Source organism: Electrophorus electricus, chromosome 15 (assembly GCF_041902795.1).
Source record: "Electrophorus electricus isolate QZ-2024a chromosome 15, ASM4190279v1, whole genome shotgun sequence".
NCBI classification, from domain to species: domain Eukaryota; kingdom Metazoa; phylum Chordata; class Actinopteri; order Gymnotiformes; family Gymnotidae; genus Electrophorus; species Electrophorus electricus.
The window spans coordinates 3,024,497-3,049,808 of record NC_137511.1 but is presented as its reverse complement, the minus strand read 5'-3'; the positions used below and the strand labels follow the sequence as shown (position 1 = coordinate 3,049,808).

At 46.3% G+C, this 25,312-nt stretch overlaps 2 protein-coding genes across 10 annotated transcripts in view; one reads left to right on the top strand and one right to left on the bottom strand.

The window, feature by feature from the left end:
* Position 1: 1 nt before the first annotated feature.
* Positions 2–14,315, top strand: ptenb (phosphatase and tensin homolog B). The gene is made up of 9 exons (XM_027013436.3): positions 2–548; positions 5,785–5,869; positions 6,659–6,703; positions 7,248–7,291; positions 7,393–7,631; positions 7,852–7,993; positions 9,104–9,270; positions 9,515–9,739; positions 10,052–14,315. Exons 1-9 carry the CDS (start codon positions 470–472, stop codon positions 10,235–10,237), a joined length of 1,212 nt encoding a protein of 403 aa, XP_026869237.1. The 5' UTR covers positions 2–469; the 3' UTR covers positions 10,238–14,315.
* Positions 14,316–14,436: 121 nt separating this feature from the next.
* The window catches only part of rnls (renalase, FAD-dependent amine oxidase), a 39,413-nt gene continuing 28,537 nt past the window's right edge, over positions 14,437–25,312 (bottom strand). For 5 of the 9 annotated variants that reach the window (XM_081697796.1, XM_081697794.1, XM_081697797.1 and 2 more), the window contains one exon: positions 14,437–16,396. The gene's annotated coding sequence lies outside the window, so the exon portion shown is untranslated. Of the gene's footprint in view, positions 16,397–16,416; positions 25,304–25,312 lie in introns of those variants that run through there. The other 4 variants (XR_003410877.3, XR_014117214.1, XR_014117215.1 and 1 more) reach the window with 3 other exon arrangements.

The following is a 25,312-nucleotide window of genomic DNA, read 5'->3' as shown; positions in this document are numbered from 1 at the left end:
GCACGTCCGTCGCTAGCGCGCTAGGCTAATCCTCTCAGACAGCAGCAGTGTGTCCCGTCGCCAGTCTTCTGGGTTTTGGAGACGTCGGAGAGGCTTTCTCTCCGCCCTTCGGCACAACCACGGCGACTGCAGCGGAATCAGAGACTTGGCGTGCTTTCGAGATCCTGCTCTGCGAGACGTGGAGGATCGTCTACCTTTCGACTCGGGAGGACTTCCAGCCGCTCGGTCGGGTTTCGCGAGCCGGGCCTGCTGTGGCGGAGCGGCGCGAGGCCCTTCTTTATGCTCGAGCGGCGGCGGCGGGCGCCACTCGGCTGCTAAGCTAAGCTAAAATAAGCTAAGCTAAACTAGCGGGGAAGCTAGCGCGTCCAGAGGACGGCGAAACCCGACGAGCGTATCCCTGACGGCGTTTCCCTCGGAGGCAAAAATACTCTCGCTTACTTTAAAAACCATAAAGACTCCTTTTACAGCGATGGCTACGATCATACAGAAGATGGTCAGCCGAAACAAAAGGAGATACCAAGAAGATGGCTTCGACTTGGACTTGACCTGTATCCTCTTTAATCCGAGCTACATGTCCCTGTTCTGTTTTTTGTCTTTCGCGTGTAAATGTGTAACTAGCTCTAGCTAAGAATAGGGTATTGCAAAGCTGCCTGTCTCCACTGTAAAATGTCAAATGAACCTGGATGTTGTAGGCCAGTCCAACATCAACGGTGGAAGCGAAATGGCTAAGCTAGGCTAGCTAACGTTAATTCATTTGTCTTCTCACTGCGCTAAAAGTGTTGCCACTGACAGTCAACCTGTCAGCGATGTCGAGATTTATTATCCAGCTAGCTAGTGACTCGACACCATGTCTAGGTGTACCGCGTTTTACAACTTAAAAAGTACCTAGTGTCACCGTTTCGTTGCTGAATAGTCTAAGGAGTGAAAGATTGTACTTGCAGCTCTTGTGTATTTGCACGAAGCGATTTTAACCCGTGTCAGTTTGCAAGCTAACGTGGGTTAGCCAGCTCCATCAGTACTGGTCTGAGCAGACTTCACTGTGTGCGCTCTCTTGTAATATTGTAAGGTACTAGTTAGATATCCTGTCATTGTTTGCCTAATCAACTTGCTGTTGTGTGTGGCTATCGACGTAATTGAGTTGTTTGATGCCTACAGAATAGAATTACTGCCAATGTTTAGGCAATCTTAGATTGAAACAAAAGATCCATCTTATGCGACACGCAGTGGATCCACTGGCCTACATAATGCAAGATTAAATTCACAATCAGTGCTACACAAAGGACCATTGCATCAGCTGCTGGCAGAAAATGGCTGATGTTAAGAGGCACTTTAAATGATCAAGAATGTGTAACAAATCCTTGCACTCAATTTGCAGTTAAGGATTTGTTCTGCACAAATTTAGTGTCACCTAATGAAGTAATGCATTTTGGTGTTTAGGATCTCGGGTGTTTCTTGCATTATTAACACGGAAATTTACATTTGTTTCATGTTGACCAATTGACCAATCTCAGATTACTACTGTACTGAGTGTTGAGTGTGAAGGTATGTTCTTGTGAATAGCTGTTTAGGTTTGCTCGAATACCTCACAGGAAGGTATTATGGTGTTATATGAACATCCTAGACATAGCATCAATATTTACTGATACGTTTCTATGACTTTTTTTTTTTTTTTTGTGAGCATTGTCAGCCCTTGCATGCAATATTTTCAGTACATGCATGTGTCTGTTATTCATGTTCTTGTCCAGTGCCTTTAACCATTCAAGTTAGTTACTGCAAGTGAATGCCTGAGCTGCAGTTTGGTTTTTTTTTTGTTTTTTTTTGGTCTAACTAGTTATAGTGAATATGTTGAAGGGATGGGCACGAGTCCTTGAGTTGCTTTTGACTGCGTTTTGTGAAGTTGCTGTGTCCAGCTGAAACCGTATCCAGTGACTTAATGGACTTCTGCATTAGTTTTAGTGTTCATCTGTTCCTTTTGTTTTTAGGTTAACTCTCGATGTGATTGGGTTTTTGTTTTGTTTTGTTTTTTTTCATGAATTAGAATATTGTTGTAGTGTAGGCTCATTCTTTTCGTTTCCTCTACATAGTAGTTTATTGCACCATCCCATCCAGTGCAAATGGTCTCTACAAGCTGTGGGAAGGTAGTTGTCCGTTTAATTTGTGCCTAGATGGAATGCCGCTTGACAATCAGTAAAGTTTCAGGTATGTCATTATATATACTGACGGTAATGTGTTTTGTATATAGGGAAACTTGTCTGCTTATGAGTGGGTCCGATGGTTTCATAAAGGCTATAGAATATATAGGCTATAGAATGTTGGTTTAGGTTTTTTTTTTTTGGGGGGGGGGGAACGTGTGGGTTGACCAGTTATTCTTTAATTTTACTTTGTTCTGTGTTTAATGCAGGTATCGCTAAAAAACTGTTTTAGCTTGATGTGCATTCTGGTAGGCAGGCAATTAATGTTTGCTTCTAAATTCAGTCTTTTTATTTCTCAATTTTACTTGTTAAGCAATATTTTTTTTTTATTGAGATTAAATGCTATTAATTTTAAGAACCAAAGACCTAAAGTTACATGGCTATTGACTTTGGCACAAACTGTAGTCTTATTGTGGTTGTAAACCAAGCTTGTAGCCCCCGCAGGCGTTAACCATTTGCATATCACAAATGTGTGTCTATTAACGGACGGTCTGTATTAGCATGTTTGGTGTGTGTGACCCTTTAACTGCCACAAAAGGTGAGGCGTATCTGAGTGCAGACACGGCCTGTGAAGCCATGCCTGGACTGTCAGGCTGCATGAGCATGTTCTTTGTATGAGCACTGAGTGGGACTGAGATTCACCAGCGGGGTTTCTGTGAACTCTTTCCTACTGATTTGATGAGTAATGTCTCTTGTGATTGTTTTTTGTTTTTTGTTCCCCCCCCCCCCCAATTTTTCTCAGTGCCTGATTACATTGCACTGTAGTATTACCAGTGCAGTAATTTCCCTCCCAAATATAGAGACCAGAATCCTATTTTCAATTATTGTTTGATAACTACAATTCTGAAAGAAAATCTGTAAAAATGGGAGGAACTTTCTGTAAATTGTTAAAGAATATGGTAAGGCCTTTGCAGGAATAGTTTAAAGCAAATTTCTGCATTAGTTGTAAACCCTTAATTCCTTTTCTGTCTGCTGCTTGTTGGCTTGTTTTACACATTCATATAAAAGTTGGTTTCATTGATGTTTGGGGTGTTTGACATGTCTGAGCTGGATCAATGTTGCCCAGTCCTTGGTGAAGTGCATAATTGAATGTGGCCTGATTGGGTGCCGTTTTCTCAGTGACTTTTTTTTTTTTGCAGTCAAAACAGTAGTCTTGGTGGTGGTAATATTAATAACGAGCCTAACTCTAACCCTGTATGATGGATAAAGGCAGAGGTATAATAGGGTGTTTCAGAGAATTTACCACAGTGAGTCTCTGTTTAGGTGGATTTCACATACTGACTAGGTTCTGGTTGTTCCGTGTTTTGTTCTATGCCTCTTGTTATATTCGGTATTATATTTGTCAATAGGAACATAACATTTTGACTAAGAGCAGTTTTAAGTATAGACCTGGCGAGTTGTTAAACCTGTGATTGAAAGCTTGTACCTGGAGAAATACCCTGTCATGCACATCTGATCGGAAGTGGGCACTAGTGAATGAATAGGATTGTATCTGTTAACAGATAGCGATAACTATAATGGCGGGATATAGATTTAATAATCTGATATTCCTATTACATTTAAATACTAAACTAATGCACTGTGCTCATCTTTCCTGAATGAAGTTTTGAACTGATAATTGTCCATCAAATATAAAGGAAAGGAGGGGGAGAGGCACAATATTGAGTTTCCCTGATGTAATTATGAAGTACGGTAGGATAATTTCACGTTTTGCTGCTTTGTCTGTGTTTCTTTTACCCCCCCTTTTCTATGAGCTACATTTGCCTATGTGGTCCTGGATGTATGGGATCACTCAGACTCCTGTTGGTAGCTGTCCGTGTGATCTTAATAGACGTTACGTGACGCCCGGGTTACGTTGACATTGATGCCTTTAAGTTTTACCTTTGCAGTGAGGTGCTTGCTGCAGGCTTGTTCTTAGTTCTACATACTTTACAGAAGGGGATCACAGTGTAAATAAAGCTTGCTTGCAGCTTGAGTGCATTCAGATATCCTCAAGTTAGCATACCAATGTAAAACACCTTCCATGCACACAAATTGAATAGCAGCAGGAAATGGGACCGTATGGTGCAGTACTAAGCCTTGATCCTCAGGATGCTTTGTTTCAACATTTTTGTATGACTTCTTCATGGATGATTAGAGTGTTGTGCGGCTGCTACGACGGTAATGTTGAGGATGGGTTTGCAAGCTCAGGTCAGCATAGGGGTGCCAGGTGGTCTGCGGGTAGGAAAAAGTGGGGAAAAAAATGCAGGATTAAAAATAACTTTGACTAAACAACCAAAACGTGCGAGTATGTGAGGATGTTGTGCATAAGCGTGCGATGTTGTTTAACATTCAAAGTTCATGAAACGTGGACTCTCACCGGTTCACAGTGTGACTAGTTCTGTAATTTGGTAGCTGAGGCTGTGATCCTGTATTCCCAGTCTAATTTAAACCTGAGGCAGTTATGAGTAGATTAATGATTTTGAAAGCATCAAGCCTAAATGTTTATAAATGTTGTTAACATACTTGACATTTGCCCAGCCCTGGTTAATGTTTATTTATAGTAGGCTTTATGATGATGATAAATGGCTCCTTTCTGATTTGTGCTTTGTTATAGGTATGGTCAAGAAAGGAAATTGTTCTATTAGATACTAGAGAACTCTATTAATAGTATTCTGTAAAGGCCCATCATGATGCTAACAATATGTACTGGACAAACATAATTGCAGTTATGCAAACGTTGTAGGTTTGTGGCAAAGTTCCAGGGGAGATTTATTTTCTTTAAAAAAAACCAAACAAACAAAAATCCCCCCTGTAATTTTTGCATGGTTTCTGCGCAAAAATCAGCAGTGGCAACAATACGTGTCTAGAGGTGGAATATTATGAGAGCAGATTTGAATAGAGCGAACCAGATTAAAGGCCAACCTTGGCAGTGGCTAGTCCCACCTCGCTGGACTGGTATGCAGTACGCTGGACCATCCCTTCTCCTCGCCTGAACTTACTTCTCCTCGGGGGATCCCGTTACGGCACCGCTCCAGCGGGGAGGGCCCTGCGTGGCGGCTGCCGACCAGGGGAGGACCAACAAGCCCCCACGGTGCTCTGGAGAGCCGCGGGAGGCAGGCGGTTTCGGGCCAGGCACAGGCACCGGCCTGATTTATTTGGTGCCCCTGTGTGGCCTCGTGGGTTAGAGGTCCGAGTGTTGGCCTGGCGCAGAGAGGCCCATCTGTTCCGCATTACCCAGGAGCCTGTTCTCCGGGCTCTTGCCGTGCGCCAAGCGCCGAATGCCACGTTAGGCGAGCAGCTCGAATTGGCCTGACGTTTGTGCGTCTGGTTCTCCTTGGACCTTAAAACTGGCGCCCTGATCTGTACCATACCCCTCGCATCAGACTTCTGCACTTCTCTGGAAATGTGTTCATAACTCATGAATGTATTTTCATTCATAATTCATCATTCTTGAGGGTTTTTTTTTTTTGCTTGTTGTTATGGAAAACTAGCCACCAGGTTGTACAGGATGTGCAGTTATTTTACTAAGTCTGATGTCTGGGGAGTTGCCCATGCCATTGTCAACTATCCAAGAACGACATAACTGGGTTTCCTTAATTCTACAGCACAGATATTTATCCCAACATAATTGCTATGGGCTTTCCTGCTGAGAGACTTGAGGGGGTCTACAGAAACAACATAGACGACGTTGTACGGTAAGGGCACTTATATGGAGTTAAATCTTCCAAAGGGTTCTCAAAGAAAGAGCTGGGGGAGGGGACTTCAGCCTTTAAAATCTTATAGGATGCAGGAAAGATGTCACAGTATTGGTTGCTTTGAGCCTGCTGAGTGAATTATTTTTGGCAAAGAGAATGCAGAACACCTCCTGTACCATTTGGCTTGGATAAGTTCATCTAGTCTGAACAGGCTGCGCTGAGACTGAGTAGGCCAGCAATCTCTCATGGAATGGACTGGCTGCACAAATCATGGATGCTACCCTGTGAGCTTGCTGCCAAAATACCTTTCCGTGGAAAGCCGGTGTTCCATCAGTCATGCAGCTGTGTCCGTTGGGCTGCAGTCTTGGGTTTGTCTGAAACGGGAGATGGGCAAAGATGGTGCCACTGTGGCAGAGCCCAGCAAAGGGGCCCAAGCACTACTCAGTATGTGAGCTCACTTGGGTTTAAGCTTAATAATGGTGTTTGTGTAGTGATGTTCCAGAAGCAAAACCCCACATTAGGCATGCAGTAAAATGTAGCAGTTTTTACCTCCCCCACCCTGACCATTTGTAGTTATCATGGTGTAGGAATGACATGGACTTGAAGGCATTTGACCAAAATGGCCTGAGCTGGTTAGCTTTCTGCTGGAGTGTGAGTGTTGTAATGGTCTGCTGAGAGCTGATGGCCATGCTCGTATCAAGCAGTTGTTTTGGGTACAGACAGAGACAGAGAACACCAAAATCAACATCATTTGCTTCTGGAAAAGTAACTGTTGTGTTTTCTCTGTAGGTTTCTGGACTCAAAACATAAAGATCATTACAAGATATATAATCTGTAAGTATATGTTATGTCATGTGACTTCAACTTTTTGAGCTATTGTGTGAGTCTTCTTAATGTGTGTGAGATTGATATGTTTTATATGCATGTCAGCTTTATGCAGAGCTCAGTTTTATTTTTCACTCTTAAAGTATGGTGCTTTGAAGCAAGATTGAATGGTTCACGAAAAATTCGTATCCTGTTCCCTGTTTCAGTACTGTACTGTTACCTCTGGACTTGACCGTAACCATGAACTGCCTGTTTGTAAACATTCTCTGAGATCCTTTCAGCCTGAAATAAGTGTGTGTGGTTGTTTTGTTTTTGTTTGTTTGTTTGTTTGTTTTGTTGTTGTTTTTTTAAATAACTGATGAGCCCCCAACCCCCCCCCCCCCCCCCAAGTTCAACACACAGCAAGTTGTCTAAATACTGTAACACCATGGGAGATTAAAAGCAAACTTGTTTGAATCAGCCGACTACTGTCAGCCTTCTAAAGGGCTGTGTCGTATTGCCTAATTCTGGTCTGTACTTCTCACATGGTCTGTTTTTTCTTTCTTTCTTTCAGATGTGCAGAGAGACATTATGATGCTGCCAAATTTAATTGCAGAGGTAAGACCCGCCCTCACCCGAAGCTCTTTGCCCGTGTCGTCGTCCACGGAGTGCGCCTTCAGCACTGCCAGTTGCTGACCTTTTTCGTTTGTGTCCTTCAGTTGCACAATACCCTTTCGAAGACCATAATCCTCCCCAGCTGGAGCTGATCAAACCTTTCTGTGAAGACTTGGACAAGTGGCTCAGTGAAAATGACAATCATGTGGCTGCCATTCACTGTAAAGCCGGCAAGGGCCGGACGGGCGTCATGATCTGCGCGTACTTGTTGCACCGGGGCAAATTCAGAAAAGCACAAGAGGCCCTGGACTTCTACGGGGAGGTCAGGACCAGGGATAAGAAGGTAACTGCCATGCGCCAGTGTTTTTGTGGGTGCAGGAGGGGCATCTTGTTGCATTTTCTCCACCTGGAATCAAGTAAGATCCAGCAACGTTGTTGTGCTGCCGGCACGCTTGGAGTGTTTTGCCGCGCCGAATGCGGAGTTGTGCCAGGAGTGCAATAAACCTGCAGATTAGTCTTGTTGCCGAGTGCGTGAAGCTGACTGGTCATTGGCTGTTTCACAGGGTGTGACGATTCCCAGTCAGAGGCGATACGTCTACTACTACAGCTTCCTTCTGAAGAACCAACTGGAGTACAAACCAGTGGCTCTGCTCTTTCACAAGATGGTGTTTGAGACGGTGCCCATGTTCAGTGGAGGGACCTGCAGTAAGTGTGCACTCGCTGTCTCACTCCCCCCAGTCTGGCCTGCTTCAGGTTCTTAACTGGTCGCCCACCATCTGTGCGGCTTTGCTTTAGAACTGCAGAGATGCTGGTTTGGCATTCCTTATTCAGAGAGATCCTTACAACGGATACCCCCTGCCCCCAAATCTTTGTTTCTCTCTTCCTTGTCCATAACTGTCTGTATCCCTGATCATCTTGCTCGATTTCACAAGCATGACAGTGACTTCTTATTCAGGTAGACCTTTTGAAGTATAGAGTAAGGTGCGTGGACATGTGTGCATTCATACAACCTTCCATCACATGGATCCTTAAAGGATGTTTTAAATATCTTGTGGTTTGCCAGGATATCTTGTGCTCTGTCTCCCTGCCTTGCTTACGGGGCGTCCGAGTGTCCACTGCTTAGCTGGTACCAGCTTTAGTATGAAACGGCGCTTTGTCACCTGCTCACAGATGAAGGGGCTGTTTTGCTAGGACAGCTTCTCTCTCTCACTTCCACGCTCCACCATCCTCATACTCTCGTTTAGAGGAACTGTGTGTAACCAATTCAGTTTGATTTTAAGTAAATGCTAGTCAGTCCTCTATCAGTTACAATCCCTTTTTTTCTTTGTTTTGCATTCTGCTGTTCTGTGTAGTATCAGTATGTGAGCTGTTTTGATGAATGGTGAAATTGTACAATAATGGCTATCCTTCACCAGGCATGGACAGGTATTATATTTTATTGGCTTGATGAGGTCTGTGTACTGCATAACATACGTGTTTGTGGGGGCTGTAATTCCCTGTTCTCACAATGTTGATGGGATGATGCAGTTTGTTTACTCCAAAAACTGAAGTCAGTAGGTGCGCCATGTGTGTAGGAAATTGAATTGCTAGTGGGCAAAAATCGGCTTCATATCAAGATTTGTCATTTTTCACTTCTAGATTACTGTAGAATCGGCTGTAACTAATTGTTTAAAGAGCTGGTACCGTTTCCTCTGGAGCAGATGGGCAGTGCTGGGTTCATTGAGTGGTCCTCTGATGTGTGTGTTATCCCATGTGCGAGGTGCTCTGATGGTGGGAAGGGGGACGTAATGGTTGGAAAACGCCTCTCCCTTGCAGATCCCCAGTTTGTGGTGTACCAGCTGAAGGTGAAGATCCACACATCTAACCCTGCGCACACGCGACGGGAGGACAAGTACATGCTGTTCGAGTTTCCACAGCCGTTGCCCGTGTGTGGAGACATCAAAGTGGAGTTCTTTCACAAACAGAACAAAATGATGAAGAAGGTATTGGCCCACTTAAAGCGGTCTGAGCATCAACTATGAGCACATGAGTCCTTGCACCGGTGCAGTCCTATACTCAATAATGTGGCCCATAACTTCATGGACCTGAACCCTTTTCCCATTGGCTACATTTCAGGGCCTCCTAACTCGAACTTGTTGCATGGCTTAAAACATTTAAATTATTTTAAATTATTCATGTTTAAATGCATGTGTGCCATTCCCCTGCCATGTTGCATCTCTTAACCAGGACAAGATGTTTCACTTCTGGGTGAATACCTTCTTCATCCCTGGAGTGGAGGAGAGCTCTGTGGAGAAGGTTGAAAACGGGAGCTTACTGAAGGACCTGGATGGGATTCCAAGCACAGAGAGGGGGGAGAACGACAAGGATTACCAAATCCTGGTTTTAACCAAGAATGACCTGGACAAAGCCAACAAAGATAAAGCCAACAGATTATTTTCCCCAAACTTCAAGGTAAGTTCAGTCTCGCAGCATTCGCTGCACAGAGGATGCCCTAAGCCCTCTTGTCTGATAGTAAAACCACGTGGCATCTGCTGCCTGAAGGTTTTGCACTAAATAATATGCAGGTCAGAATAAGAGAAACTGCACTGTGATGGATAAAGAGCCTCCACATTCCATTAAGCAGGCCAAAAATGCCAAACTTGTGTTTCCAAAGACAGCGCTGTTTTTGCTCTTTGTCAGTCATATTTTAAGTTATTTAAAATCTTTTTTTTTTCCTCTCTTTTGGAGAATTTGAAATTCTGAGAGGTTTGGTGTCTCTCCTAGGTGAAGTTGTACTTTACAAAAACGGTGGAGGAGCCATCCAACTCTGAGGCCAGCGCTTCTGCATCTATAACACCGGACGTTAGTGACAATGAACCCGACTATTACCGATATTCTGACACAACGGACTCGGATCCAGAAAACGAACAGCTTGATGATGATCAACACACACAGATAACAAAAGTTTGAATATTTCTCCCCCCTTTCCTTTGGAAGAAAAAAGAAACTATACAAAACCAGAGTTGTAAAAAGGAGAAAACTTGAATATGAACTGAAAGCAAGTACTTTTGTGTTTTTTCTTTTTCCTTCCTGAAACAAGTACAGAGGTGGGACAGTCATATGATGCCTCCATTTTAGGGACTATATATTTGACCAATTTCCTCTTTTAATTTGCCCCTTTTATCTGCAAAGCATTGGCATGTTCCTTTTGGGGTTTGGGGGGGGGGGTCTTATTCTGGCTAAAATTAATATTCTGTAAATACCTTTTTGTGTCCTCATACAAAAAGGAAGTTGTCAGGGTATGAAAGATCAGGTATGGGGTGTGTTTGTTGGGATGATGTTCTTCTCCAGCTCCTGGTGAAAGCGAGGCCAGTGTTCGAGTAAGTGACTACCCCCCGCACGCCCCCTTCTATTGCCCCCCCACCTCATGTCTTATGTACTGTGAAGAGCTTCATGCACAGTTTGCAGACCACCTGCCCCCAACCAACCCAAAAAACTACAGTCCAGTGTTCATAGGTATCAAATGTCTGCTGGTATCATTTCTAATATTGACTACAGATGTAATTATTTCTTTCCATATGATGCTTCAGGACATTTTACTGGTCTGTTCCCTCTTGTCCATTGATCGAAATGCGGGGGGGGGGGGGGGGGGAGAGATACAGTAACACATTCATTCAATGCTTTTTTTTTTTATTTTTTTTTTTTATAATATATGTTAAAGTAATTAAAATTTATACCACCGCAGGGAAACAATGTTGCAATAACGTTGACACCATAGTTGACACAGGCTTGCATGCTATTGGAATTAGTACACATGATATTAATTATATGTTACACTTTGCCCCCCTTCAGAGAGGTTTCTGATTTAAATCAGCCATCACCAAGGGCACACTCTGGGGCACACATCTGCACGTGTTTTACGCTCACATCAGCCATTGGCGTACATAGGAGAACGTCTGCCCAGAGCATGCCTTCTGTCAAGCTGCAGTGTGGTAAAGGGCTTGGTGTTTAGGGTTCTGTGTAGCTGTCCACATGGTCTAGTACCTAGCTCGCTCCCTCGTGTGTTATGTAGTGGTGAGTGTAGTAACCACACGGGAGCCTGTGTTAGCCACGGGTGCAGTGACAGGCTTTTCAGGCTTGCACACTGCGCCTGTGGTCTGGCCGAGTGGAGAATGACGTGGTGCAACCTGGGGTGTGAAGAAGAGCTGAGAATAAGGTTAATGTAGTGTGCCCCTCTGAGCTAGACCAGAACTTCCAGAATTGAGTTTTGAGGCCATATTGTGCACTATATCCATGTATTCTTGGGTGTTTGTTTCCTGTTTTTTTTTTTTGGGGGGGGGGGGGTTGGGTCAGACCTCAGATCTTTGGCTCCTAAATTGTTTGTAGCCTTATTGTGTGGTCTAATGCAACCTGGATCATTTGTTTTAATCTTAACAATGGTGCTTACAAACTGCCAAACTACAAACTCAATGAACAACATTTGGAGCCAAGAATCTGTGCCTGTCATACAGCGTGTGTAGCTGCCATGATGCGTGATCCTTCTGTATGCATTATAATTGTTAGTGGCATGCACACGTGAACTCTGAGACTCCTGTACTTTTGGTGTGGGTTAGGTTTTTGGCTGGGATTCCTAGACTCCTGTGTTTTGGTGTGGGTTCGGTTTTGGCTGGGATTCCTAGACTCCTGTACTTTTGGTGTGGGTTAGGTTTTGGCTGGGATTCTTTACATTTTAAGACACCACCCCTTTTTTTTTTTTTTTTTTCCTTGAACAGGTTTCATTCCTTTTGGAATGAGAATAGTGCAGCTACAGATTTTACAGAACGTCTTGTGCTTGCTTCAGACATATTAAAGCCCTATATATGAGTATTTAAATGTATAATTTTCTTTCAGCATGCCAAATTTCAACACCTGGCTCATGTTGAATCTTGAGCCAGACCAAAAACAACAAATACAAAAAAACTCCTAAGTCTCTTGGGCAAGAATCTTCTGAGGGTAGTGAGTAAGCTGCCTTTCTTCTGCTGTTGATGATGGAGGCTTCATTCTTCTCGTCGACCCACTGCACATGTCCTACATCTTGGCTTCCTTTTAGAAAGAATATGTTCCTGAGATTTTGAAGAGAAGACTGCCTTCTGTAACACTGTCCTACAGTAGCCAACCCAGGAAAGAAGGGGGGGAAAAAGAACCTTTAAAACAAGGGTTTCGTTTACATTTTGACACATCACTGAAAACCTGCCAAAATTAAGCTTGAGGTTTTTGTTTGTTTGTTTGGGGTTTTTTTTTTTGTTTGCTGGTGTTTTTTGTTTGGTTTGTTTGTTTTTTTTTTAAATGAGGAGGTGGGGTCTAAGGATGGTAATCTTTGAGAAGTGCCAGGGTACATGGAAGGTATGTGTGAGGAGGCGGGGTCTAGGGGAAGGTATGTGTGAGGAGGCGGGGTCTAGGGGAAGGTATGTGTGAAGAGGCGGGGTCTAGGGGAGGTATTCTGTGTGAAGAGGCGGGGTCGAGGGGAGGTATTCTTTGCCTTACTTGAAGCTGACAATGCTTACTCTGCTCTTGCTTTGTACTCTACCATTCTGCCCAAGCACTGACTTTTAACAGTACTTATTTAAAGCTACTATAATAGAGCAACATATTGTACTAGACTTTTGCACTGTTACAGGTTTTTGCAGGGTTTCAGTCAGCAGTTCACAGTATTTTCACCTCCTTTTGGTTATTCCCCTTGGTAAAAGCCATGCAAGCAATTAAATCTCTAGGAGGATAAAGGTGGTATGAAGCGAGTCACTATGCTCAATACTGATTTGTGTATTGCCCATGGAATCGTGTATTACTTTCCTCAAAGTAGGAATAAAAGGAAGAGAGGAAATGTTTGACAATATTCATGCACATTCTAGTTAAAAACCCTCTGCAGGTTTCTGACTCTGGCCCCTACCTGCCTACATCTTGTACTATGTCTGGATGTTCAACAGTTTATTGTATAAGTCTGTTTAAGGGCATCACTGTTGATGAGCTTGCATCAGGTCACAGGCCATCCCTAGGACATCCATAGCCCCACCCGTGACAATTTAGCCATAGTACCTTAACACACAAAATGCGATCATGAAGGGAGGATGTCACCTGAGACCTTAGGCATCTGTTAATGTCCAAGGTTCTAAGTTCGGTCCTCGGGGAGGCCCCCACCCAGTGCAGTACAGTCCTCGGGGAGCACCCCCCCCCCCCCCCCCAAGTTGTTTAGATCTGTTCAAACTCACAACACACCTCACCCAGGTAAGCAAGGACCACGGCCCTTGTGCTCACCGCAGGCTCTGGTGTGTGTTGGTGAGCTGGAATGGACCAAATGGGAGGCTTGGCAGGGAGGTGGTTCATGAGGACAGGCGCCGAGCCCGTCTGCTTCATGTAGCACGGGTTAAAAACTTGTGTGGAGCTCACAGGCAACATCATACATTTGAGTTTCAGCTTTAATTAAAAAATTTAAAATAAAAATCTTAAGGTGCCAGTGTGTAAGTTTCATGTCACTTAGTTTTTTTAGCTGATTTGTGCAATATGCTGTGATGCCTGTGGTTGCCACAAAGTGCCTCTTGTTTACTGGACCGAAAAAAAAGTGCTTGTTTCAAAAGCTATTTTCGCGCATCATGTCATGCATATGGACGGGCGGGGTGGTACTGTGCACTAAATCGTCTGGGCTTTTCCCCACTGCAGAGGGTTTGTTGGGGTTCTGGCCCCATAGCGCTTTCATCTTCCCCTCCACTTCTCCTTTGGACTCAGACATCATGTAAACTCTTTTTTTCCATCATTTGCAGGAAAAAAATAAATAAATAAAACGGCCTTATTCAATTTCAGCCTGTTTAGATAATTTTGTGATGTGCAACAGTTGCTCTGTGTGTAATGCTATGCACTGAGAATACAGAACCAACAATGTATGGAATATTGTACAGGTTATGTACAGATTATGATGCTCATACAAATCACATGTTTGTTTGTAATTGTATGTGTAAACTGCCCTTTATCTTAGTGTTATAAACTCCACAAAACCAATAAAGTCTCATTCTTGTCATGTTGTAGTTATTTATTCAGTAAGTCTATATTTGGATAATAACTTCCTGGTCATTTTATATAGATGATGACTTTTTTGTGTGTGTGTGGAGTTTTCTAGTTTGTCTCCGGATTGTTTGCCAGTTAAATCAATGATCACCGTAACACAAATTGCCGGCAACTGTACCTTGTTTCACACAATGATTTGTCATTTTATATTATTTCATGCCAAATTCTGCCATTTGCGCCAGAGCCTAAGTTTGCTTTTTCTGTTGACTTTTCTGAAAAACCCTCTTGTGCACAATTTACATTATTCGGACAGAATCGAGAAATATTTATGGCCACTGATAAATAAGCAGTTCTCTGGATTCAACTTTTTCCTCTCCTATCAAAAAAAAAAAACCCCTTGAGAGGTGGTTTAACTTTAACACGAAGGTTTTAAGAGTATATGTGCAGATATGTTCATGGCCTGTGATTTACCCTCCTGCCCCGCCGTCCGTATATACCTGCTGGTGCCGACGGGGCTGCGTTTGCGTGGGGAGCATGCGTGTGCAGAACGATGGCTTCAGTAAAGTGCCGTAGAGCTGCTGGGAAGTTAACAGGAAGCTACAGAAAGCTCATGGTTGACTTTCAGACTCCTCCGAATCCAGTGACGAGAGTTACAAACCCAACTGGATTCCATAGAAGCCGGATGCAAGCTCACCGCGCGTTTTAAGACTGGAATGCGACAATGTTGAGGGTGTGATTTACTTGGTAAATGCTTACAAAGTCATGTTACTTGCACGTCTGCTCTTAAACCAATTAACAGGTGATTTAAGAGCATTTACTTCAGCTATTCCACTGCTTTCCAGTCATCTTTAAGCATATTTGTAACCTCCTTGATTCTGTAGTTGGGCTGAGGTTTTTTTGCGTTATATCTCCATGGGAGTGTGGCTGTAGGCCAGGGCACGTCTTACCCAGTCTCTCCTCGTAGGTCCCTCTGAGGAGACAGAACCGATCTCTCTTTCCCCCATGATACCTCAAGGCTAAGGAGCAAGACTCAATGCAGAAAAAAGGAAAGACCAAGCCTGAGGCCTTCCTGAAGACTCAGTACCTGACACAACCATTGGGTTGCTCCAACTGAATGAAAAGAACAGTGGTTTTGGTTGTGGTGCAAGGAAGGAAATAACAGGCAAATCAAGATTCCGCAGCCGAGGACAGTCTGCGTACACCGAGTATGGCTTCCTTTTTCACTCCTATGGAACAACCTAGAAGAGTGTCACCACAGAAAGCAGGGACTATATATTTTGAGAAGATATTCACATGACCTCCGTTTTGTCTTGAACTCATGACAAATCTGCGACAAATTCCAGTCTAAAGCACCATGTAACTTAAATATTTTTTCTTAATTGCTTAGGTATTTGTTGCTGAAATTAATATTTGGGTCCCTCTAGGAACTGCTGAAGGTCAAAATATTTATAATATTTGAAATAGGAGGCCAGGTTGCAAATGATGTCAAGTTTTATGGGCACACGTGAGCCGATGTGTTTTGTTGTTTTATAATTGTAACACGTTTTGAGTCCCAACCACTATTTATGAGTGCAAGTGTTGAAACAATTGGCTGAACACTGGTAGTACTTGGTTAGAAGCTTCCAGTTGTATTACTCCAGCACACAGCTATGATTCTTGGTTCCAGCTCTTTTTCCTGGAATCCGCCTTTAAAGTCAGAAGGCGTGCGCCAAAATGGAGGCTCGGTAAAAAGTCTGTCAACGAGCAGCCAGCTATTTGAATTTCTTAAAGGAAAGAGCTCAGTCAGCTGGTAGACATTGCAAAACACAGATTTATACAAGAACTTGAGTTTGTGAGAAGGGCTGCACCTGGAGCTCGCTCCTCCTGACCGGCACACATCCTGCAGGCCCCCGTTGTGCTTTGAGAGGAGCGTTTTGAATTGCACCACCTCTCTGCCACCTCCAGCTTCACCACAACTTCTGTTTTCCATTTTGGAATTACAGGAAGAGAAATATGGCCTTACAGAACAAGGCAAATGCTGCCCAGAACCCACTTTTTACATCTCCACGTTGACTCCTCAAGCTGTGACCGATTAATGTAAGGCATGGACCATCCCTGCAATAAATAAAGAAAGAAAAGAAAACATTTTTAAAATGTTGATGACTTTCATGCTTTAGATTTTTCATAACTTTTAATTAAAAGAGCAGCTCTGGTATGTAACAAAAAGAAGTACTATAACTGAGGAGTTCCTGTAGTTACAGTAGATACAGTATAGACACGGTGGCTTTACATCAGTCAGTGGCAGTAGGCCGAGTGTCTGGGGGAATTGTATCGTTGTGGGGGACGATCAGTTAAACTGTGGATCCAGGTCATTACCCTGGCCCAATTAGTCCCATTCCCAGCGGGGCAGGGGCAGGCACGTGACATGCCACATCGCAGATGTCCGTGTTAGTGCCCGACGTTGCACGAAGGATTGGGATCGGATTATTGATCCCGAACGGCACACGCACCTACAGGAGGGTTTCTGCAGGACAAATGGGACGTGAACAGGCTGTAGGTGTGCAGTGCACCTCACGACCTCGCTTAACCCACACACTATGTTCCATGTGGGATTGGTTTGTAGTTCCACTATTTCTAAACACTCGGGAACTTATTAGCACAAAAAGGAAATCACTGTTTTGAACTTTTCAACCCCTGGGTTCCTGGGCTGCCTCAGCTGCGTCTCTGTGTGCTGCTTTGAGCCCTCTCGGCTCTTCCGTGGTGGCTGTTTGGATGTCAGCGTGGCCGTCCACTCAAGCACAGGGCTCACCGCTAGAGCTCTCTGCTTGGCAACAGCTGCCGCCTGGACCAAATTCCTCTGCAGCCACTATATATGGGAGATGGTCGTTAGGGTCCCTGGAGCCTCACGGGGGGGTTCTAAACCCTCTGACCTTACAAAGGTGACTCCCCCCCCCCTCCTCCCATCTCCTCCTCCCTCACTGGAAGGCAGCGTAGCAGCCAGCGAGACCTCATACATAAAGCCGAGTCTTTCCACAGGGAGTGCGCACCCTTTAAACTTCTCCACAAGACTACTGTCCTCTGCTGGGTCGCCGAGGCTCTTTGCTGGGAACAGACAGCATAGAGAACAGAGAACAAATAAAGTTATGAAACTAGCTGGCTTGGTCTGTCTCTCTGCAGTCACCATCAATCTCATGCAAAGCCCGGCCTAGATCAAAATCTGGTGGGTGTGCGCGCGTGACGAGGACAGACGTGGAGCTGAGTGCCTCAGCTGGTCTCTCTGTCTCGAGCCACAGTCATGCTTTATGGAAGCGCCACTTTTGCGTTTGTTCCAGTTATCCCTGAGAAATCAGTCGCCACGGAGCTTAAGCACATTCCCCAAAAAATGCAGTGGTTGTGACAATTACTGTAAACAAAAAAAAACACCTTTTAAAGAAAAGCTTAATCTTTAAATATCCCCAGACATGCCAGTTACACAAGCTTCCTCTTCACTGTAAAAATCAAAGCTCCCCTCATGTTGCCGTAGCAAACATACAGGCACTGATCTGACCCAGCTTGGGTTAGGCCTCACATCGCCCACGCGGTAGGTACTCATTAGTGCCCCGGGTGGTCTGATGCCCGGTAACTAGGCCCTGTAGCTCCATCCTGACGAGCGTACACAGGAGCGTACAAACAGTGCAGTGCTCCACTCTACACCATAGCTGAAGCGCTTCCTCTCATCTCCGGTCCTGTTCGTCTCCAGCCTCTGAAAGCCTCGCTCACACGTCTCCTTGCTGCACAGCTGGCACACATTTGGATTCAGCCAGGAATAAATCAGGAAGTGGAAATTAAAACAAGCACCAAAAGAAAAATAAGAAGAGAAGCAAAACGGTGGCTGGTGGAGTCAGGAACCAGTAAAACTATTCCGCAGGCCTCATTAGAGTGATTACCGTTCTTCCCGACTCTTCCCGACTCTTTTAAAGCTTCCTTTCGTCCCCTGTCCATTTAGTTACAACACACTTAATCACGCTGACATTAAGCGCAGCTGGGACAGTGCCGCCTCGCCTGATTCATTATTTGAGATTAGAGGTGCTGCTTTAATCTCTTTGTCGTACTGGTGCATGTGAGAAAGAACTTTTTGTAGTGCCGAACGGCATCAGCCCGCAGAGGCCGTGCACAAAGTGTAGCGTCGCAGACGCTCTGTGCTCATCGGCGAAGTCTTAGTCTGAAAAGCATCCAGGAGACATGAGACATGCAGGCGATGACAAGCCAGCGTGCAGACATAACTGGGAAAAAAAGGGGCTCCGCATGAAAGCGCTGGCAGTGCCCAATGAGAGAGCCGACCGATTAGGAAGGATCAGCGCGCGTCAGCATGGCAGCTAACTCGATCCCAAACATGACTCATCAGTTAAAGTGATTATGCACTTAGGGAAGGTCCCCGCTTCTCCGCGGTTGTGAAATCCAGAGACATGGAATGGGCCGTCACCGCGGGACTTCAGCATCCCCCCCGGCTCATCAAGCGGCATTCCGCTTGTTCTGTTGGCTTCGTTTGTTTGCTTTGGCCGCATGTCCGGGGAGGAGGGGTCCGGTTCCTCTTACTCCGCTCCCTCTCTGCGAGACCACGGCGCAACACTGCTGCCCTTGTGCTCGCAGCGTCTCGGTGTTACCGGAGGTCGCTGGACAGGACCCACGCGAACGGGATGTGGGGAGGCAGCTGTGGAAGAGGCCTGCAGGTGAAAAAATATGACGCGCAGAAGCTGCGGTACGGAAGCCCGCTTGGAGAACGGGGGGTCCTCACATGAGAACTCATGTTTTTCTTTTCATGAACTGCTAGGTGCTGGTACATACATCCAAAGACAGCTGATGTTTTAGACACCACTGATTGCAGCCTTATGCAAATTTCTGAGTGATATTACTGCCTTTCGTCTGGTTAGGAACGGTATAATCAGAGGAACGCAGCCTGTAACGGGACAGTGCCATTCCCCAGTGTGCACACGCACACGCACACGCACTCTTAACATCAACGCTGGAGCCATTACAGCCGTCAACACTCAGTTGTTTTATTCAGGAGACGACTATTCCTGTAAAAGAAATCTCTGGAAATGCGCATTTTGAAAACCAAAGCGTGTTCACCCAAGGCAGGCCAAGCGGCGGACTGGAGTCGGGCAGAGCTTGTTCTGTAGGTCAGAGGCTCTCGGAGACAACATGCCCTGAACACAGGTCAAGCCAAGTGAACTCCAAACCCAGCGAACTCACACAAGTCCCCCGACGATTCTCGCCATTCCCTCGGCCCACGTGTGGGGCCCAAAGTTCACTGCAAGTGCAACAAAAATAGAAGGAGGAGACCATGTGCGCATTCTGAGAAGCACCAGCGACCATATGCAAAACGAGACCGGCTGGATTCTTCTGAAGACAGTGTTTAAAACTCAGATAGTGGTACTGTGACGCTCGGGGACTTCAGGGGTCTTCTGGCGTCTAACTGCAGGCTCATGCTCTCCCTGAGGTTCTCCAACCAGGGTCAATTAATAAAACAGAAGTGGTAATTTGCACAACAGTTTTATTATGCAATTAAGGAATGTTGCTTACAGTTTGACATGCAACTTGAGATGTTGCACAGCTATTTTGAAATGTCAGACACCGTAAAGCTTGATGTCCAGTGTTGTTGCGTTACTGAGCCGTACAGATTTACCACCTAGAAAATTCTAGGCATTCAAAAATCAACAATTTATTTCTAATTTTAATAAATAACACAACTACTAAACCATGTTTCTGTCCAAAATCTGTCCAAGACTTCTTTATAATGCCAAATGCTCTAACTCCCAAGATGCAGCTTCAAACGTGTCATGAGGAAATTCCACTGTACATCTCAAAGCCAAGTCTTGTGTGCCTCTGTGAGGAGTTGTATGAGCCTCTAAGTGAGGGCACTGTTGGGGATCAGAGGCCTCTGCACAGGCTCGTGAAAGGGTTAAAGAGGGGTAAGAGGGATTTAGCCATGGAGTAAATGCCCCGGATTATAGCACTTTTAGCACGATAAACTGGACTGACTTCCGGTAACCCACATTACCAGTGAGATACGGGACCTTTATGTCCCGCAACAACGTAATGAATATTCAGGTAACAATCGGCCTATGGAAAGCTGTCTGCTGGTTCGCGGCACAGGCCTCCCACCCACAGGGAACGCGATGGAGGCGGAGCCTGTGAGGAGAGGGAAGTGAGCCAGCTAAAGACGGAGTGTTAGCAGGAGTACTGCAGACAGGTGCTGCGTTAAAACAAAACAACCTGGATGACGTGCGGCCGCTCTGTCAGGCAGAGCTGCTGCCGTACCCCGCACGCCAGATGCTGGGGCGTACGGAAGGACGCCTGCATGTGAACACAGACCACAGAGGAGAACAGTCCTGTCCCTCACCGAAGAGACAGAGGGGAGAAGCAGCTAGACAGTGTCTGCATTTAGCTCCGAGTCTGCCTCACAATCTCTACCACTTCGCTCGATGGCTCTGTGTGTCTGTGCGTGTGTGTATTCGTTGCTGACATGGTGGGGCAGGGCCTCCGCAGACGCCCACGACCCAGAGGAAGTCAGATCCGGTGGGGGCTCGAGGGGGCGGGTAAGAAAGCAAAGCTCCAGGGATGGCAGGGGTCCTTTGGGAAGGGGCGTGGGGGGGGCACGCTGCAGAACTAACAGCCAAGGCAGGAGGGTGGGCGTGGGGCACTCCTCTGTTTTCCACTGGCAGGGCAGAAATGCCAGAAGACCACAGAGGTAGCAATGCAGAAAGCTGCAGGTGGTGAGTGTCTTCATTTAGAATGGCTTGAACATCTGTGTGTGTAGGAGTTTGTGTGTAAATTTAATTGGCTCATATATACGCGCGCACACACACACACACACACACACACACATTCTCTTCCATGCACTCACGTGTGTTTTTGTATAAGTGTATGGGTGCATGTCAAGGCCTGTGCAGTCAATTACAGTTAAAGCCAAGGGGCCAGTTAAGGGTTAACCCACTTTCCCAGCCTCCCCACGGCTGCCTGTGCTGTGTACGGCCCTGGTTCTCTTATCCATATCACCATCACTCCATACACTACAGCCTGTCTCTTCCCTTCCTCTCTGTCTTATTCTGTCTGTTAGTCTCTCTCGCTCACAGCTCAGGTGAGGGGCATAAGGGAGTCAGGCTGTTATGGCTGTTATAGGTGTACTGCGCGTTCCAGTGGACGAAGAACGTGTGTAAGAGATGAAGGCAGGCATGCAGCACCTTCTCGCCGGAGCGCCACCCGCAATGCGGGGGTGCCCAGCACCGTTTCGTTCAGCGCTGCGCCTCCCCACTCGCTGACCCCGAAAACGTCACCGAGCCCCCCTGGCCCATCCCCCGCATCACGGAGCCCCACTCGCTGCTAACAGGACTCCCCTCCTCTTCCTCTGTCTGGGAAGCTGAGCTCCCGGTTTGTCCTTTACACACCGCTGTAGGAGTGATGGTTGGTTTTAGCGCAGGGTTGGTTAAAGCAGGGACACCAGGAGCAGGAGGGCGGAGGCCCAGGGCAGCGTGCGTGGAGGGAGGGGGGCCTGCCGGCCTGCGGTGGAGCCACAGTGGGAAGCGGGTAAAAGGAAACAAGGCATGCAGAGGGAAAAAGAACACGCTGAAATCGCCATCACTAAGACAGAAAAAAAGAAAAGAAAAAAATCTGACGAAACTTGGGTGACCTGCTGGCCTTTCCCACAGCCATAAAAACCCCAGCATGTTCTCTCTCTCTCTCTCTCTCTCTCTCACACACACACACACACTCACTCACTCACTCACTCACTCACACACTCACACACACACACACACACACACACACTCACACACACTCACACACACTCACACACACTCACACACACTCAGTCACTCACTCACTGTTCACAACTACAAATTATTTTCGTCCGACCACTTTTACAATAGTCACCAAACGTACTTGTAGCTATACCTTCAAGGAGTTCCCTGCCAACTCAGCTTTGGGCCAGACGAAGCAAGGCAGGTCGGGGTAGGAGTTCCCTCCTTCAGATGTGTTCTAAGACCAAACATTTATGTCTCATAGCATGAATCAAAGAAAAAATGTCAGTGAAGAGGGTGAGAAAGAACATGAACATGCAGGGGATCACGAGAATACCAACACGCATGCACGGAGGCGACACGTGGGAATGCTCGTCTCCACGGTCAATGAAGTCAAAATGTGTTGTGACCTCAAACTTTACAGCAAATCACCACGTAACATTAAAACAGACCGAGGTTGCGTAGACCTCTGGTATATACACACTGCTCTGGATGAAGTGTTGGCTGGAGTTGGAATCAGAAAAATGAAAAAAACACTTTTTTTAAGTGATGACAGCCATATGGAAAAAGAGACCAAGAGACAACCACCTCTAGAACCCTGAAGAAAGAGGCCCAGCAGAAGACTGGCAGATGTGTAGTGTAGTAGCCAAAGATGGTCGGAGTGTGCTAAAGGTGTTTCTCTGATTTGGGGCTTGACAGTATTCTTCTCACCTTCATGGCAGTTAACACAGATTGTGGTTAGTATCAGGCGTACAAGCTGACACATGACACTTCCTGCCACTGTGGCTTTTCAAAAAGGCAGTGTGTGAAAGAGAGAGAGAGAGAGAGAGAGAGAGAGAGAGAGAGAACGATAGCACCTAGTGCCCTATGTTGGCGTGCTTTTCACACCCATGAGCAGTTTTTTTTTTAATCTGCGCAGGGAATGTACAGGGGCAGTTATACGGGACCTCTGCTGGGCAGCAGGGACGCTCCAGCTCATCAGAGACATCTCCACAGAGTGTGTGCGTACAGCCGCAAGGTTCACAGAGTTTTCACACAACAGAGATGAGCTGAGGTTTCTGAATGGGGATCTTAAAGTTCAGTGCAGCGTTTGGACTGAAGGACGTCTCACACACCAAAAAAGGGCGTGTGCGCACGTCTTAAGTGATGCTGAGGTCAGTGAGGTCAGACAGGGCTCTGCAAGAAGAACTGTACACGTCGGCCCCCACAGGAATGCAGATCAATGCTCCATACGGCCATGACGGTGCGCGTACCCCAACGCACAGAGCTTTACTGTGCCGTGTGCTTCCGCAGATAAGCAGAGTGAATGATCCACATAACGGGGCAGGAGGTGCAGACTGAGCAGACAGCTTTTGAAGGACACCGAGGACATCGAACTTTGACACTGAGGAGAGAGATTCATGGGAAATGCATGTGAAAGCGAGACACACGCAGCATCCGTGTGAGTGATTGACAGTGCCTCCCAGACACATTTCATCCCCCCCCCCCCTTTCTCTCGCCCTCCCTCCGACTAACCCAAATGGACCGTCAGCTGATACCAGCCTTTCCTTGGTTTCTACAAAGTACAGGGGCAAAGTACAAAGCCGCTCAGCTGTAGCATATTCTGGGCAGTGTGTGTTACAGAGAGCTAATCTCATCTGGGAAGGACTGGGTCAAGTGGCACGCTGACGTGCCAGCAGTCGTGTGCAGGCAACATGTTTCTCTCTCCAACAGCAGGCAGGAGGGTGGGGGTGGGAGAGAAAGACAGAAAGAGAGTGAGAAAGAAAAGGGGAGCAAAAGAGAGAGAAGAGAGAGAGAAATGTAAAAATGTCTAAAACAATTAGCACCACTGCAAACTTTCCACAGCTCAGTAGTTTTCTCTCTGTCAGGCGAACAGAACAAAGGCCCTTTGGCATGTGATATAACGTTGTAATGTGCCCATTTCTCACTTTACCCACTTCAGTCATTGTGTGTGTGTGTGTGTGTGTGTGCGCACAGACAACAATATACAGTAGCACAGTAACTCAGATAGGCTGTCACCATGTGACCGTCCTGTCACACGCCTATCTAAGTTCAGGAAGTTGTGACACTGTCTAATTAGGGCCTGCAGGTCATTATGTGTCTATTCTACATCGTCCCCCACCGAGTCCCGAGAAACGAGGAAACGAAAACTAAACCCTGTAAAAACAAAAGAAGAAAAAAAAAAAAACTGTTCTGAGGAACTCTGCTGTCTGGCTGCAGTCAGGGGGGGGGAAGTATGTGGTGTGGCAGGCTTAGAGACATTAATTGATGTGTGTGTGTGTGTGTGTGTGTGTGTGTGTGTGTGTAGTATGACTCCACTCCCCCGAGAGACTGTGTGCATACTTCCTTTAGCAGCAGAAGAAAGAAGTGGGTGTGGTGTTACATGTATGTGCTCAAGCAGCTGCAATGTGCTCTCGCTGTCGCACTCACTGCTTCCCTGCGTGCACACATGCAGTTCTACTCCAGAGCACGGTGCACCTTAACCGGACGCACGCAGTCGATGCTGCAACGCACACTCTGTCCGCAGGATCACTGTGGCCCAGGGGTGTGTGTGTGTGACCCCAGCTAGCCCCTGCCACCACCTGGTCCGTCGGACACCATGTTACAAGTCTGAGACTAGATCTGACGCACACCCAAAGCACGCCCAGTTCTTGACCTTCGGCTCCGTGACCTGACTGTTCTAGGGTGGCGTGCAGGCCGCAGCTTGACGTGACCTCCCTGTGGCTTGGAGGGAGCGCAGAGGCGGGTAACGTTTCAGCACTGAAACAACTCGGAAAGCTGCAGGAGGAGCAGGGAGTTCTTTGTGGGGAGGTGTAAACCAGGGACACGCCGCAACAGCCACATCCTGGACGGCATGGCGCCTCTGACAACCCTCATAGGGCAAAAGAACTGAAGGAACGTCACTGCACCCTCCGAACATTTCATGCGGCAGCCGGGAGGGTCTCACCATTTGGATGCCACGCCGAAGTCATGAGGTCTTGGTGTTGACTGAGTACTTCGAGGGTTAACTGTCCTGCCGTCGACAGCGGGCGAGGCTTTGACATGGAGTTTAACAGACCTTGTTTTCATTTGGTTTGGTGAACTTTGATAAAGTATTGACGAGGCAGAGTGATCGATGTGGGTGCAGGGTTCAGCTACGCAGCCGAGGCGCTCGAGGCAGACGGGATGTTGCAGCCATGTGGCTAAGATCACCCCTCCCACGCCAGAACAGGGTGTTCGAGTATTGACTGCTGAGGATACCATGCTAGACACA